This window comes from Triturus cristatus, chromosome 11 (genome assembly GCF_964204655.1).
Source record: "Triturus cristatus chromosome 11, aTriCri1.1, whole genome shotgun sequence".
Taxonomy (NCBI): Eukaryota; Metazoa; Chordata; class Amphibia; order Caudata; family Salamandridae; genus Triturus; species Triturus cristatus.
Window position 1 is genome coordinate 809762160 of NC_140594.1, and position 16408 is coordinate 809778567.

The following is a 16408-nucleotide window of genomic DNA, read 5'->3' on the forward strand; positions in this document are numbered from 1 at the left end:
ATCGAAATCAAACAACACAAGCATTGACACGCGGCCGCGAAAGTGACGCGGCCGCGAATGACAAAAACATTTAAATAAACAAGCTTTGGCCACGCAGCCACGAAGGTGACGCGGCCGCGAAAGTGAGAGTGATTGCGATTACGCGTTGCGAGCGCAGCGGAGGAAAGACACATGGCGTTGCGCGCGTGCACGCTCACGTGCACGCAAGCTTTAGGCCACAGGCAGCCCTATGAAAAGCCATAAACAAAATGTCTCGGCCAGGCCAGCGCATGCGCTGGATCAGGCGAGACCTAAAAAGGACATGGTCCTTTTACATTTTACATGTCCAGACAGTGAAAACTCGAAATTGTCATTTTCACAGTACCAAGGCTGGTAGTCCCACTGGCTACCATGGGGTTACACTAGCCCAACCGCAATGTGCCTAGTTCCATTTGGGACCACCAAATATAGCATTTCAAGGCATTAAACTAACTGTTATATTAATATCAACTTAATGCTGAAGTAGCTTTTATATAAAGGTGACTTTAGAAAGTCACCACATTCTTGCCCCTAAGTTTAGATTCTATACATACTTACCTGCCCACATTTTTGTCCTGTATATTTTGTCTACGATATTAAGGTATATAGATTTCCAATGTAATGTTCAGTACCCACGCATAAAATCTGTAAACTCACAGGCACGTTTGTATGAATATTTGATTAGTGGGGGATGGCTCCCTGTGATACTCTGCAATCCATAGAGAACAACTTTTTAAAGTCTTTTACTTCCGTTCCACAGTCTTATTCAAACTATGTTTTACATATGGAATTGGCTTTACCATACATCATTGATACGATTAACATGGCACCACTCCTACTGTGGCACTCTATCTGGCGCAGGGTGACTTCCCCTCACGCAAAACCTGATAACACCTATTCTAAAGTCAGATAACTACAGTAGGGTTAAGTGGCTACAGTATGTGGAGTCGGAATTATCTGCCATTGGTTTAAGCCGCCTTTTTAAAGACCCCTCTACTTGTAAGTCCATGTCTAAGCAAAAACTGGTTGAGATGTTCATTTTGAGGGCACAATATCTCAGAAAGGAAAAAAACTCCCACACCCAGACGGCTTGGCCGTCTGTATGAACTAACACCAGTGTTGATGGAGAGAAGGTTTCTGTATTTGGCTGATGTCACACTCTCACACCACAAATTCATTTTACTGAGATTTTGCTTAAATATGATCCCTCTGATGATAGGATTTCCAGGGAAGCAATATAAACATTCCGATCTCTCAGTATGTCCTTGTGACAACAAGTTTCCACAAAAGGATCTCCACGTTTTAGTTTTTTTGTGGTTTTTATTGTTAAGAACGACACAAATTTATTGTACCAATTTTTATGATATAATGAATGTTTGCATTCTTGTTCCACCTGGGTTTATGATACATTTTACTATGTCTTTTATAAACTGTGACTGTTAACACTTTTATGATCTTATGAGTGAGATCGAATAAAGGAATTTGAGACTGAGATTAGTGGTGTCCTCTGTCCTGAGTGAGGGCAGACATATCCCTTGTTTTTTTTAGGTTACCGAATGTCACCCATTTCTGATGGCTTTACAACTGCCTGACATGATTAGAAGTGGGGGTGGGGTGAGTACAGAAGGACACACAGCACATGGATTGTCTGCTAGAGTGCCACAAGTACACTGCAGGTAAGAATTGCACACACACTTCCATGCTGGAAGAGCACTGTCGGGGTCCTGGGCAGCATATTGCGTACAATTTCCCCGGCTCCTCACAGTGCTCCTAAAAGCAAATGTGTTGCTGGGCTTTGCAATTTCTTTTTCTGCTTGCCAAGTAACAAGTCAGCCTTAATTATTGTGAATAAAGGGGGTGCATTTGGACTATTTTGAAATCTCCCTAAATGTTTTATCCACCGTTAAGAGGGACACACAATTTTACAGAATCACACTAAGCCACATCTTGATGTAACTCAGTTACTTTCGATTGTTTCATTGTAAAGCACCCAAACACAATTGAGGTCCAAATGCACCATAAAAGGTCAAAATAATTAAACAATAAATAAGCTTACTTTATGGAAAATATAGAATGGTACAACTCAGACATGTCTCTGTTTTAATGTAAAAATGAAACAATTGCAAACCCATAAGTCACTTTTTTTCATATAACAGGTTTATTCAATATATTATTGGCAGACAATGGTATTTCTCATTCATTATATTCAATGGCACTTTTTAAAGTGCTGCACAATATGAGCGGAGACCTAACATATACACATATAATTTTAACACATTTTACGTTTGAAAGAAAAGCACCATTATTATATATTACCACATTAGTGACTAGCAAAAACTGCATCATAGCATGTGTAAACTGTCACCCTCTTCCACGCGCAAATGCTAAATGTGGAGGTAAAATGTGTAAACACATGGAGTGTTTTTTTTCTCTGAAATAAAATGCTAAATTGAGAGATAAAACTAAGAAAGATGGCATTTCGGTTATCAGAATCCACCTCCTGTTTTAAGCACTGCTACCAAAATGAGCACCATTGTTTTTCATTTTATTTTTGTGATCTTGGACAATGCCTATTATTTAATGTATTGTATACTGTGATTTTATGACATATGGACTTTGAGACTGACTGACTGACATATGGTTGTTGTATTTTCCTTTTTTGAGAATTTGTATGTCAGATACAGCAAATGCTTTAAACCACTGAACTACATCACCCTCAACTGCTAGTTTAAAAGTCAATTCCGGGCCTTTCAATTCTAGGGTTAGAATATCTGCTGTCTTTGGTGCAATCAGAAGTATAGTGCTTAGCAAACTCTGCACACTTTTAGGTGCTACAAAAATAAAACGAATCTGTTCCTCCAACTGAGTATTGATTATGGCAATCCAGCCTCTTTCCACACCTTTACATGGATCAATGACTGGTGAAGGCTGGGATGGGACCGATTCACTTGTAGATGGAAATCCCAAGGCACAGTACCTGTTCTCGTTGAGATCCTGTGGTTCCCCAGGCCTGTCTTTAACATAAACCATCCTAAGCTTTGGATGCATCAAAGGCCTTGTGCTTTCCATTCATATCAAAACTGAGTTGCCATCCCAGTGGTTGTTTTCTACTCATCGAGTTGCACAAGGAGGCCGATTGGATGCTGGCAATGACATTAACCTATCACACCTCATTTAGCCAAATATTTGTGTAAATAAAGTTAAACAGGTACCACTAGATACTCAACCATGCCACAATTCTCAAAGATCTGTGCACATTTAATACACTCTTTAAGTGGAAGTTAGCTTTTTCACAACTCCCATGCTTTTATGCGGTAACATCAATGGCCAGCCGACCCCTTACCCAGAAAATTGTCCCCCCACCACTGACATCACTTGGGACCATTGCACATTCAGACATCCCAGAGTGGATAGCATCCTCTATAAATCAAGATGACTTACCTTTTACCCCTCAAAGGTGCACAGAAGAGACTCAGTGATGACAAGCGCTTCTTCAGGTGCTCTCTTTTCTTCTTGGAAGCTCTAGGTTCCACCACACCTTCTACCACACTTCCTCCTCTAGAAATCTTTTTCTGCAGGCTCATATCAACTACCAAACATCACAAGAAGAAAAATCCAATTCAGTCAAAGATTGTTCTCGGCCTCAGTTGGCTTTGCGACAGTGCACTTCCACAGACAAACTATTTCACTAGTGTGTGTTAAATGTTAGAACCTGCAAATCATAGGCTGGTGAGGAAAGGGCACTGATTGTGTGTAGAGCATTCAACAATTTTGTACATATTCCATCAATTTCCATATTCTGAGAACTTGTGTGGGTTTGCAGCAGTTTCCATTAATGCCTGCTCTCCCTCACATCCCGTGGGTTGATTTCATCTGTAAAAAAATGCTCATCTGTTTTAAGATTGTAATCTGACTAGTAAAGTTGCATTAAGATCCTGGCTAAATGTGCACTTCACTTGACTATTTATTTTTATAGCTTATAGGTGTGTGTGAAGTTTACTTTTTGCTTAAAAAGGTTAATGAAATCCACATTTAGTGAAGAATGCAAAGTTTTCGTATACTTTGCCCGCATGTGAAAATTCCAAGCAAAGCATTTTAAACGCAAACGTTTAAAAATAATAATAATTCCAATAAAACAATTGCTCTTGAATTTTTCCCACACATCATAATTATGTAATATTCTTTCTGCATGTTTATTAAAACCTTCCAATCTCTGAAAATGCTGACGTTTTGAAAATGTTTGCAGAAGAAAACCTTTTCTAATTGAAAATCTGAATATACTATATTTGATATTTTAAAAGGTTATTGTTCCAGTCAACATGAGGCCCAAGACCGCAATATTACTTTCGGTTCTAGCCACTTATGTTGCTTTGAGTCCAGCAGGCTATTATAGATATGTGATGCTTGTTTGTCTTGTCTGAAATAAAATCTATTCCCAAATTTATCCATGATGGGAATTTTATTTCAGAATCTTCTCTTTCTGGATAATAGGATTATTTATAGGTTATGGGCAATGAGTTCCAGCAGACTACCATCCCTGTGATTGTAGCCATTCACAATGCCTCATGAATATTGATGAGGCAGATCTATTTGCGAGCCACCGTGAATCACTAACATTTTCAAATACACTGTTGTACATTGCACTTTGCGATTTCCTAATAATGAATGGCTATAATTTTGTTTCTCCTTTTTAATTTTTTTTTTGCGCACAACAAAATATGACATTACAAAGCACCATGACAGAGTTATCACTACTTAAGGTATAATAGCATAATCCATACTAAATCGACACACTTTTCATAAGTACAAATATGATTAGATTTGTGTACCATGACACACCGAGACTTAACATCCCTTTGTTGAAACCATTTGATAACATAACTTACACATTTTAGTATTGCAATGAGAATACTAGCACACTAGCATAATATCCGACTATACCATGAGCTCAACCCACCCCAGGGGGACAATACCCGCAGGCTGCGTCACGGAGGGGGGGGGGGAGGGGGGGGAGGTTGGTTCTAGACCACAGAAGATTATCTTTCAGGGGATACCAAATATCTTTTGGCCTAGCGGCAAGAGGCTGTATAGATGCAAACAAACCACAATTTATATTACAGTACATCAGGCTTGCCAACCATGTCTTAGTCTTGGAGTGAATAGCAATTTCCCTTTTCGCAATAAGTAAAGCAATTTCTGTGAATTTCCTCAATTTCTTTGGTAACTCATATACCTAACTCAACAGCGCAACTTCAGGAAGCGGATTGATCTCTTGCCCACACATGAGCGATAATATCCCATAAACAGACCTCCAGTATTCACCTATTTTCGCACAGTTCCATGTCATGTGAGCAAAATCAGCCCGGGGCCCTACATTTGCAGAAGCAATGTGGCCTGTCTGGGGTCTATAGAATTTATTTTTACTGGAGACATGTATACTCTCCTGAGAAATTTAAAATGGAGTAATTTAGGTCTACTGTTAAGAGATACCTCTTTTGTCTGGTCACAGCAGAACATCCACTGCGTGTCTTGTATTGTGTGTCCTAGATCCCTTTTCCACGCTTCTTTAACTCTAGTGTCTCTGCTGGCAACCAGTGACATTGTTGTTCTATAGAGTATTGAAATCAAATGGTCTCCCTCTTGGCTACTTATCAATAGTGTTAATGGTGCAAATGAATCAGGCTCCAGGGGGAAACTAGCAATCCTGTTTCTAAGTGCTCTGCGAACTCTGCACAAAACAATCCTATCCATAAAATAGCACCTCTGTACCGCTCACATTCTATAACATTAAACACATGTCCCCTGGGGAACTGTCTCTAAACTTCACCAGAGAAAAAACGTCAAAGGGTTGCTGCACTAGTTTCTCCTCTGTAATGAGCAGCCAGGGATTATTACGTAAGGGAATCTCAGACAAGTATAATGGACCTCCTCCTGCTATACTAGCCAACTTCTGCCAGGCCCAACTTATCGTTGACACCATTTGGTTGTCACGAGGGAATCCCTTCGGCAGGACTGTTTTCAACGGCACTGGCAACACCAAGTCAGCTTCTGGTCTCGTATATGGAATCCGTGTGTCAGGGTGATACCAGGTGGGCGCAAAGCTAGACTGTGCTACCAGGTAATAAATCTGGAAGTTTGGAACACCCAGTCCACCCCTCTCATATGACAGGGTCAGTGCATCCCAACTACCTCTGGCCCTCTTTCCTCCCCAGACTAATCTTGTAAGGTGAGATTGAATCGTTTTAAAAAAACTATTGGGGAGCGGGATGGGGATGTTGTGAAATAAATACAAAAATTTGGGAAGCACTACTATTTTTATGATAGCCACATGGCCTGCCATTGACAAAGGTAGTTTTAACCAGCGCTCTATCTGATGCTCTAATTTGCAAATGACCTGCCCATTATTTAGTAAAATCAACTGATGTGGATCTCTATGTATCTGAATGCCCAAGTATTTCGTCGACTCCTCGTACCACTGCAATGGGAACTCACAGTCCCATCTGACCGTGCTTGATGTTAGGGGAAAATGACTGATTTGCCCCAATTGATGCCAAGTCCCAAGAACCCCCCAAACCGAATAATCTCTCTAACTAATGGGTCTGAGCTTTCCTCTGGATGCGGGACAAAGAATAACATCGTCAGCATAGAGCAAAACCAATAATGGGCCTGTCTTGAATTGCAAGCCTCTATATAGATGCCTCTCCTGAAAGTGTCGGACTAATGGTACAAGCGCGATTATAAATGGTAAGAGGTAGAGTGGACAGCCCTGTTGTGTGCCCCGGGAAAGATAAGACTGCGAAGACAAGGTGACATTGAGCTCGAGTAGTGCAGTGGGGGGGGGAAGTATAGAAAAGGCAAACCAGCTCCACAAATTCTTTAGGCATTCCCATCCGCTGCATGACCATTAGAAAAAAAGGGAGTCAAAGGCCTTTTCAGTATCTAATAACGCTGCCGCGGGGACCTCAGGCAATATATATGATGCAGGACCGTAAATAAAGTACGGAGGCTCAATTCCGTTGATCTATGGGGGACAAACCCAGTTTGGGCTGGTGAAATGATACAATCTAATAGGAGTGCTAATCTCAATGCAATCATTTTGGCCAGGATTTTATAATCGAGATTAAGGAGAGATAATGGCCTATATGACCCACACAGGAGAGGATCTTTCCCAGGTTTTGGCAATAATATAATAACTGCTTCACGCAATGTGGGCGGCAATTCTGAACACTTCAGCGCTTCATCATACACCTCTAGCAAGTGTGTGGGCAATAGGTCCTTATAGGTCTTTTAAAGATTCCCGGTAAACCTGTCTAACCCGGGAGCAGTTGAGTCATTCATGGCATCTATGGCACACACAATTTCCTCCACAGAAAACGGTTCTGTCAGAAACTCCTGCATTCCCTTCTCCAGCCACACGAGAGCTATCTCCGACAGATAATCTCCACTGGCCTCATCACTATGTGTAGCACGTGAAGTATACAACTCCGTGTAATAGTTAAAAAAAAATCTCGTATCTCCCTAGTGTCGGATAGTGTCTTGTTATTCGGGGCCTGAATACATGGGATACATAATGGTCCTGACACTGGGTGCAGAAGTTGCGCCAAGGTGCGGCCGGGTCAATCTCCTTCCCGGTAACGCCGAGCAGTAGCATATTTACTCGAAAATAGTGTCTCACGCTCTGCCGCTTTCCGGAACTCCAAAAGGAGCCCCAGTCGGGGGTTCTGATCGTCTTGAGCTGGAGATGTAATGTGCGCTTCATCCATTGCCTCAAGCTGCTGCTCTATGCGAGATAATGTACCCCTTTGGTCCCTCAACACCCCAGAATGCTTCACAATTCAGATACCCTGCATATTTGCATTAAAGGCTTCCCATAAAACTGCCCATGTCTGTACGGAACCTTTATTCAGTTGGAAGTAATCTACAATAACAGCTCAAAGCTCTGCCTTTTGCAGCCCTCTGGCCTGGGGATCCTTGCCTTGAGGATCACAGGAGTGATCCAAAAGTATTCTAGGAAGAGGCTTTGTCTCCCTGTGCAATGAAGTCAAATTTGGGGACACTAACCAGCAATCAAGCCTAGTCCAGGTTTTATATTGTGCAGCATAATGAGTATAGGCAATTTCCCCTGGACGGCAAAGCTTCCACACATCTAACAACCCAATTGACTCTCAAAGCTCTAATAAAGCACAGTGGGCACAAGGCTTGGAATCAGAGGAGCCCCACATACTGTCCTATGACGGGTCTAACAGCAAATTAAAATCCCAACCCATAAATATGTAGTCCACATCCAGCTTCAGTAGCTGCATGTGAAGGTCATGGAAAAAATCTGGACGGTCAGTGTTTGGAGCATCTACACATACAAATGCCACCCTATAGCCCAATAAACACCCTGAAACTATTGTATAGTGTCCATCCTCATCGTTGCAAACACTCTCCAACTGGAAAGGCGGACTTTTATGTACTGAGACTTCAGTCCCTCTAGCATACGTGCTAAAATTTGCAAAATATCTTTGTGAGCCCCAGGTAGAAGCAAAGATAGTAGAGTCCTGCTTGGGAGGTGTGTCTCTTGTGGAAATGTGACATCAACTTGATGCCGCTGCAAATATTGAAGGACCCGTTTCCTCTTTCTAGCCTTATTCAGTCCCTGAACATTCCAAGTAATTAATGTAAGATCCAAAAAATTGGGCAGCCTAACTCCAGTAATCATACGTTTAGCTCAAATCTGATCGTGTAAGTGTGCAACAAAAATTACTAAAATGGTTATGGTGAACATTTAACACTGTGCACCATAAACCCACTAAGCATTCTGTCCCCTCTCCCCACAACCCTCACCCATCCCTGCCCAAACCCAAGCAGGGACAACCCAATTTAACAACCCTGTAGAATGTAGCATGTGAATCTGCAACATAGTAAGCAAGAGATAATTTCCTGTACTTTCCAACTAAATAGTAGACTAAAGGTGTTACAACACTAGGGGCGAGGCAACACCACACCATAAGCCCAAGCATTTAAAATCCTGAATAATTACAAAATCAATACTTTGCCCTGCTAGCAATACTATATTTGACATTTAAGCATGGCTTATGTAAAATAAAATGCGATACGTTAACCATTCCACTGAAAAGAGTTCACCACTGGCCAACGATCCACTGTGCGGAGGAAAATCCCCAGATTGGTCCCTAGTCTTACCACTGCAGCTTGCATTATAATTTTGAGAAAAAGCTTGGACCACAGCTGGGGAATCAAAAATTCTGGATCTGCCATCTACGTCTACCCGGAGGCAAGCCGGGTAAATCATGCCATACCGACGGTCCAGATTACGCAACGTGGCCTTCACACCCATACATTTCCTTCTCGCCTCTTGGACTATAGCAGTGAAATCAGGATAGAGTGCCAAAGTGGACCCCTGCCCTGTTTCGCCATTTTCCCTGGCCAGTCTGAGCGCAGTGTCCCTATCACGATAGTTCATCAGGTGGGCGATAATAGACCTTGGGGGGGGGGGGGGACACCCTGGATTGGGTCTGGGACCAAGGGAGCGATGTGCACGTTCAACCAGAAATGTGGGGGTCAACACTTCATTGCCAAAAAGAATAGTGAGCAGTTTCTCCACAAATAAGTCCATACGCCCGACATTGGTGGACTCCGGCACCCCTAAAATGCGGATGTTGTTGTGTCTAATGTGCACTTCTATGTCCTCGTTCTTCAGAGCCACCGACTTCAATATTTTATCCATGCGATCTATTTTCTTTGTGGACTGCGCCGCGCCATCTTCTAAATCCAACACCCTGCCCACAATTGTGTCCAATCTCCTTTTGTGAGTGTCCAATCTTGCTACAGTCAACTCAATCCATGAACCAGTGGGAAGATACTTGGACAGACACTTACAACCATTAGTACAATCCATGTCAACCTACATCAAGGATACTACCGACTTTCTCAGTATCCTGGAGTCAATACAAAACCAAATCACCCCCAACATCACTCTAGCTACCATTGATGTAAAGGCATTATATACCTCAATTCCTCATGACCAAGGACTTGAGGCAATCGAATCCTTTCTACTTCTAACAGACAAACCTAACGATCTGAAAATATTTCTCATGGAGTTGATACACTTTACACTTTACCACAGTTACTTCGAATGGTCTGGAACATACTACATGCAATGCTCGGGCACATCCATGGGTAATTGTGCCGCGCCCACTTACGGCAACCTCTACATGTATCGTTTTGAACTTGATCATATCTTAAGTAAACAAGACTGGACAAACAACCTGATCCTTTACAAAAGATACATCGATGATATTTTTATCATTTGGAAAGGACCTGTTACTTTACTGAATCATCTAATCGACACACTGAATGCAGTGGATCATCGAATAGAATTCACCCACACCATCAGCCAAGATTCAGTTACCTTTCTAGATACTCTGGTTACCAACACTGGAGATCAACTCACTACACAAGTTTACACCAAACCAACTGATCGTAACAACTTATTACACTATGACAGTTTTCATCAACCTTCTTTAAAAAAACACCTACCGTATTCACAACTGTTACGATTGAAAAGAATCGCCAGTTCCAAGGACCTTTATGAAGTCAGCAAAGTTGCCTGCATTGACAAATTCAAAAAACGCAATTATCCATCTACCATACTGGAGAGTGCCATCATCAAAGCTAACACCCCTACGCGCCAGGACTTGCTTCAACCGAAGACGCAAGCCAAACAAGAAACCAGATCGGTATTCATCTCCAAATTTTCAACAAGAAGTCATCAAATTAAAAAAAACGTTTTAAGGTATTGGCCAATACTAAGTAACGAACCTGATTTTCAGCACATTTTTGATTCACCGTCCAGATTTGCCTGCCAAAGATCTCGCAATCTGAAACAACTGCTGTCTACATCTGCCAATCAGACTACCACGGTTTACAAAGGCACTATTCCCTGATTAAATTGTGGAAATTGCAACTCTATCATTAAAGGTAACAAGATCTCACATCCTCATAAAGGTTTTCCTATCAACTTGCTGGTCACAGCCACATGTAACAGTCAAAACGTAATTTACCTACTCAAATGCCCTTGTGGGCTCGTGTACGTTGGCAAGACAGAGAGAAAAATACGAATTCGACTCAATGAACACAAGAGCAACATACGTACCCATCATGCCAAATCTCCTATTGCCAATCATTTTGATCTACTACAACACAATATCTGCCAACTACGCTTTTTGATTTTGGAACAGGTTCCCATCATAAAAGGACGCAACAACACACAACATCTACTACAACGTGAAGCTTTTTGGATCAACAAATTAGATTCCATTCATCTCAAAGGACTCAATGAACGCTATGATCTGGGTTGTTTTTTGTAATGTTCTTCGATTCTTAAATATATTTCAATGTTTTGACAAACATGCTAGTACTCTAGGTTTAGGACCCAAACTCCTTGTCACCTGTGATCCTATAACCTTCTGCTTCCTGATGTTCCACATTTCTCGTACAGAAAACACCACAAACACTCAGTTTCACTCACTACTTTATTGTGACCGTCTTTTCTACACATACAGGTCTTGTTCTTTTCACATATTATACCAACACAGACTGTTCAGTATTTTCTGCTTCCAGATTCCCGTTTCACTCTCTCTCTGTTTATCTTTTTTTTCCCCTCACTCTCACCACTATTCTTGATCACTTTCATTTACCACTTCAACAAACGTGAACTCTTTTACATCTTCTCCTTTTTTTACGTTCACACCCTATTCACACACATTTGTCTTGGTTGGCACTACATTTTGTTCTCTGACCCCTCACTCACCCTAATGATTTAGTTTACTACTTTGTTGCAGGTTTCCCGTTTGCACCGTTTTTGACCGTCTCAATACACACGCATCTTTCGATGCTTTTCACTAGGCTTTTACCTTCCACTTTTGATTGGTCGTTTATCTATCTCTGACGCTACTAATATAGACACACCCGTAACCTACTGACCTGCTCTTGTAGACTCCAATTCATTTAATTGGTTCTACCGTCTCTCGACGTATTTACCCGCTCCCTATACGTCCGCAGGTATACCCTCTAGATACACCTTGTCATTGGCCATTTCGGCTTTCTGACACTTTGATTCGTGGCGATAAGCACGTGACATAGTTTAAATATCACTTACGTCACGCAGTAGATTTACCCGCTAACAAACGCCTACAGCTTACGAACACAGAGGTACGATCGAATCTAAAGCTTGTATCACGTAAGTGTTTTTGTGTTATATCGTATTTTACCCCGTATCCTATACATGGGTTTTAGCTCGTTTTTCGTTCACATTCCCTGCTTATCTATGCACTTGTGACTTTTGTGACCCGTTTATCAACCTTTTCTATCACGTTCACAATTCTGACGGTTTATGTACTCGTTCGTAGACCAACATCCCGCACGTACCTTTAAACTCACCGTGCGTTGACGCACAACGGTTTCCTTTGGTTTTCTTTTTTTCTCACACATCTTTTCTTGTTCTAACTGCACTTTTGAACACCTTCCTTATTTTCATCCTACGATATCCCACATGTAAACTAGATACACGATTCTTTTCACAAAACGGCACCTTATCTTCATCACCAGCATTATCATCCTGTTTTCATTAATCATTTCATCCACTTTGAACATATCAATTCAATTTTCATTTACTGTTGTTCATTACTGATATGTACCATATCGACTAAAGCTGCTTCCTTGTATCCTCTAATTTTAGTGCTGCCCCTGACGAAGGGCCACACTGGCCCGAAATGCATTGGGCTACATGGGCTACATCGAGTTATGACATTTAATACACTCGTTGTGATATGGAAATACTATGAAAACCTCGTCCTCTAAAGGACTCATTGAATGGATTTACTTGAAAAAAAAAATCTTTGAATTACAGAACTTATCCTCGCTTGATTAATTTCTCAGTCAGAGTGCAATTCGAGTGACACGCTCTTGGCTAGAACGTGCTTTCTACTGTCCAATCTTGCTCCCATCGTGTCTAGCCTCTTTTCAAGGGAGTCAAAGCGCCCATCCAGTTCTTTAAAGCCCGCTCAAAGTTCCAGCATCAGCGTCTCTGAGCCCGCTGGGGTAGGGATCGAGGAAGGACCTTCAACTCCCCCATCTGCCATGGTCACCACGGTCTCAACTGGACCAGTATCAGTACGGCTAAATTGTAGTAGGTGCTGCTTTGGGGTTTTCCGACCCACATCAGATCTTGTAGCCTGGTCTTGTCTCCATAAGCATCTGGCTGCCGTTAGCAAACAAAGACACCAAACTGACACGTGAGGGATTACAGTCAACAAGATGGCTCTCTCTAACTGGTATGAGAGAAGTAAGTATTACAGACGTCTAAGGAACACGTGGCCTTGCTTGCAGATGGGGACCAGCAGTGTAGGAATGTACGCCAAGGCAATCGTCTCTCTACGAAGTGCTGGGGCCGCACTCCATGTAACCCACGCCACGCCACACCAACAGCAAGTTCAGTTGCCGGGGAGCACCACAAGCAGGGCACTACACCCCCGTCGTGGCTCAGCTCAAATCATCTCTCTGCACTCCACAGTGCCACCCCGCAATCAGATTCAGCACAGGCCTTCTATGGCTTTTGGAAAGAGTGCCAGTCCGGATCACCCACTACACCTGTAGTTGGCCCAAACCCACTAGTACAGCTCTCCGGTTCGCCCACAGCAATAGGTGCCCAGTTTAGGGAGCAGGCTGACTCACCACGCGCCCAGATGTAGGTCGCTTCAAATTCAAGCCGCCAACTGAGTGCCGCACTGCCGAAGCTCAAAGCAGAAAGGAGAGACCGCCGTCTCCAGGTTTACGGATATGCAGCGGCACAGCAGTTTCCGCCGGAGAGCCCTCTGGGGAAGCACTGAAAACCAGGCCACTCTCCAGGCTCGTAGTGTGAAGGCCGCACAGACTGTCGTGGGCAATGCTGGATCAGTTGCCTCAAATCACCACTCCTTTTCCGCGCTTGTCAACCACGGTCTACGCTGACGTTAGGCATGCAAATTTGGGGTTATAAGCATAAGGATCAATTCAGCAGGGCCAGGATGTCAGGCTATACGGCAGAGCTTCAGCGCTGCGCGACCTTCTTGGTCGTTAGCCTGGCCATGCCCCCAAGAATGGCTATAATTCTCTATTAGGAAATAGCAAACAAGTGATTTCGTACATCCGGCCCTCGGTCACTGAATTTCAGTTATTTCAATTGTATTTATAATTTTGCCCCTTCTACATTTCTAATGAAATTTCTTATGCGTAATATTTGTCCACAGTTGTAAATTGCACTAGAAGATAGAATTTAGCCGTTTTTAGGTCCTGCACCTAGCGTTGCACTGCACAACAGTGCTTGCGCAGCGCGAAACATTTAGTAGGTGAAAAAAGGCGTTTCAGCACTTACTTAGGAATCGCACATGCTCGTGCGTGTGCTTTTCCTTTTGTGCTACCCCATTGGCCTTTGCGTGCGTCTTTTAATGAAAGACTGCACGTATTTGGCCAAAGGCGGGCGCGTTGCTCCGCCCACGGCCTATTGGTGTCTATTACGCACATGGTGCGCGTAATAGACACCAATAGGCCATGTGGTTTCAATTATCGTGCCCGAAAATTGAAACCACGGCTCGCTGTGGCACGCACCACTCGTACTTTAGGAAGAGGAGTTAAAGACTAGCGTGTGTTTGTGCTGGGGTTTGTGTCACTGCAAAGCTCTGGAATGTTATTGGCTGACAGGTTCTGATGGACAGTCTGCACCCACCCTCCTTTCGGGCTGCCTATGTAGATGTGAGGCAGTATGTTTAAAGTGCAACGGGATGCACTCAGCTCTGCTGTAGCGCAGACGCTCATGCACTGAGGAGCGCAGGAGGAGAGGGGGAGCCGGCTGCAGAGCTCTCCGGCCGTGTGCCACCCAGCAGCGCCGGACCATGGCCCGGGCACGGGTGATAGCCACCTACATACTGTAAATCGGCTTAAGCATGGCTTCCTGCGTCTGCGCCGCCGTCAGCGAAGGTAAGAAGTTGTCCTGGTGCGCTCAGAGGCCTCTCCCCTGCTGACAAAGTTCACTTGTGTGGACTCACCTTTCCCTCACCCGCGGGGCGCTCGGAGTCCCCTTTGAGGCGAATACGTACGCGCGGACCAGAGACTTTTACCCAGCATCTCTCGTGCCCGAGGCACTCAGTCTTTTATCTGTGAGCAAACGTGCCTGACGGATAGCTCTCAGGATGAATGCACCTGCACAGTGTTTTATGAGCAACCTGCACGTCCCAGGTTGTAGAAATTGCAGCGTGCCATCCTCTGAAGGCCAGGATTACAGACCTGTAGGGGGGGGCGATGGCCATTGAAAAGAGCTATAAATGTTACTAATAGGATAACAATTGCATAGCCAGATTTAAGTGTGATACAAAATCTCAGGATGTTGGTTTGTTTGCAGTGCTTGTTTACTGTGACATAAAACAGATGGCCGCTGCATTGTGTGTGTTTATATATACCTGGTTTTACGACTGATATACATAACCTGTGTGACTTGATGTACGGCGTGTTTACTGGGGTGAGGGGTGGATATGAGGTACGGTGGCTTCATTTCCCCACCCCGACATAGCGAGCTCGTGGCAAGACCCGCTGAAAGCTTTCTCGGTGGCGGACAAAGTTCCCGAACTTTTGTCCTGCGCTGTGACACTTCTTGTGAGGGAGGGCAGGGATTCAGTGACTGGACCAGAAATGGTCACTTGCGCGGCTTGCGGAGTAACATATGCAAAAGAATGGGTAAAATATGTCCTCTTTAAAGTGCAATTAAAACATTATATGCACCGGATCTAGCCACTGGGAGGCTGAGTCCTACATAAAAGTATACTGCGTGGTGGGGTTGGGTGTGCATTATATAAAGGTAAAAAGTCAGCGACCAAGTTGAGGGTATTTTATTGCAGCGCCAACTAAAAGCAAGGGCAATATTTAGGCGAAACGTATGAGATTAAGATCATATACATACAACTGAGCAGTGCTTTAAATTGGAAAAAATAAGTGCAGGTACTCATTAAAATGAGCTAGAGGTGTGGTGAGTGGGCGGGGCTAGGGGCGGGGCTAAGAGCAAGACATGATGATACTTAACGACTTCTATTATAGTTGCAGCACACACCAAAACACATGATAAATGTGTTTATATAAACAAAGCAGGTTAACTCATTACACAAAATGAAAGAGAAATGCGATAATATGATAACATTTCCTTTTTTTGCAATTGTTGCACCTTGTTAATGTCATACTGTTAGTTGCTGTTGTTTGCCACAATACTATATATTTTTGAGCACATGAGTAAGAAGAAGCTGAAAATACCCCCACTTTGATCCAAAGCTCTTATGGCACAAAGCAAATGAAGCAAATCATC

At 43.2% G+C, this 16408-nt stretch overlaps 1 protein-coding gene across 1 annotated transcript in view; it reads right to left on the reverse strand.

Moving 5' to 3' along the window:
* PGBDF (plakoglobin binding and degradation factor) overlaps window positions 1–16408 on the reverse strand; it is a 216573-nt gene that overhangs the window by 100802 nt on the left and 99363 nt on the right. Inside the window, exon 2 of the mRNA XM_085634529.1 lies at window positions 3460–3607. Within this exon, the coding sequence (XP_085490655.1) occupies window positions 3460–3607 (148 nt within the window). The remainder of the gene's footprint in view (window positions 1–3459; window positions 3608–16408) is intronic.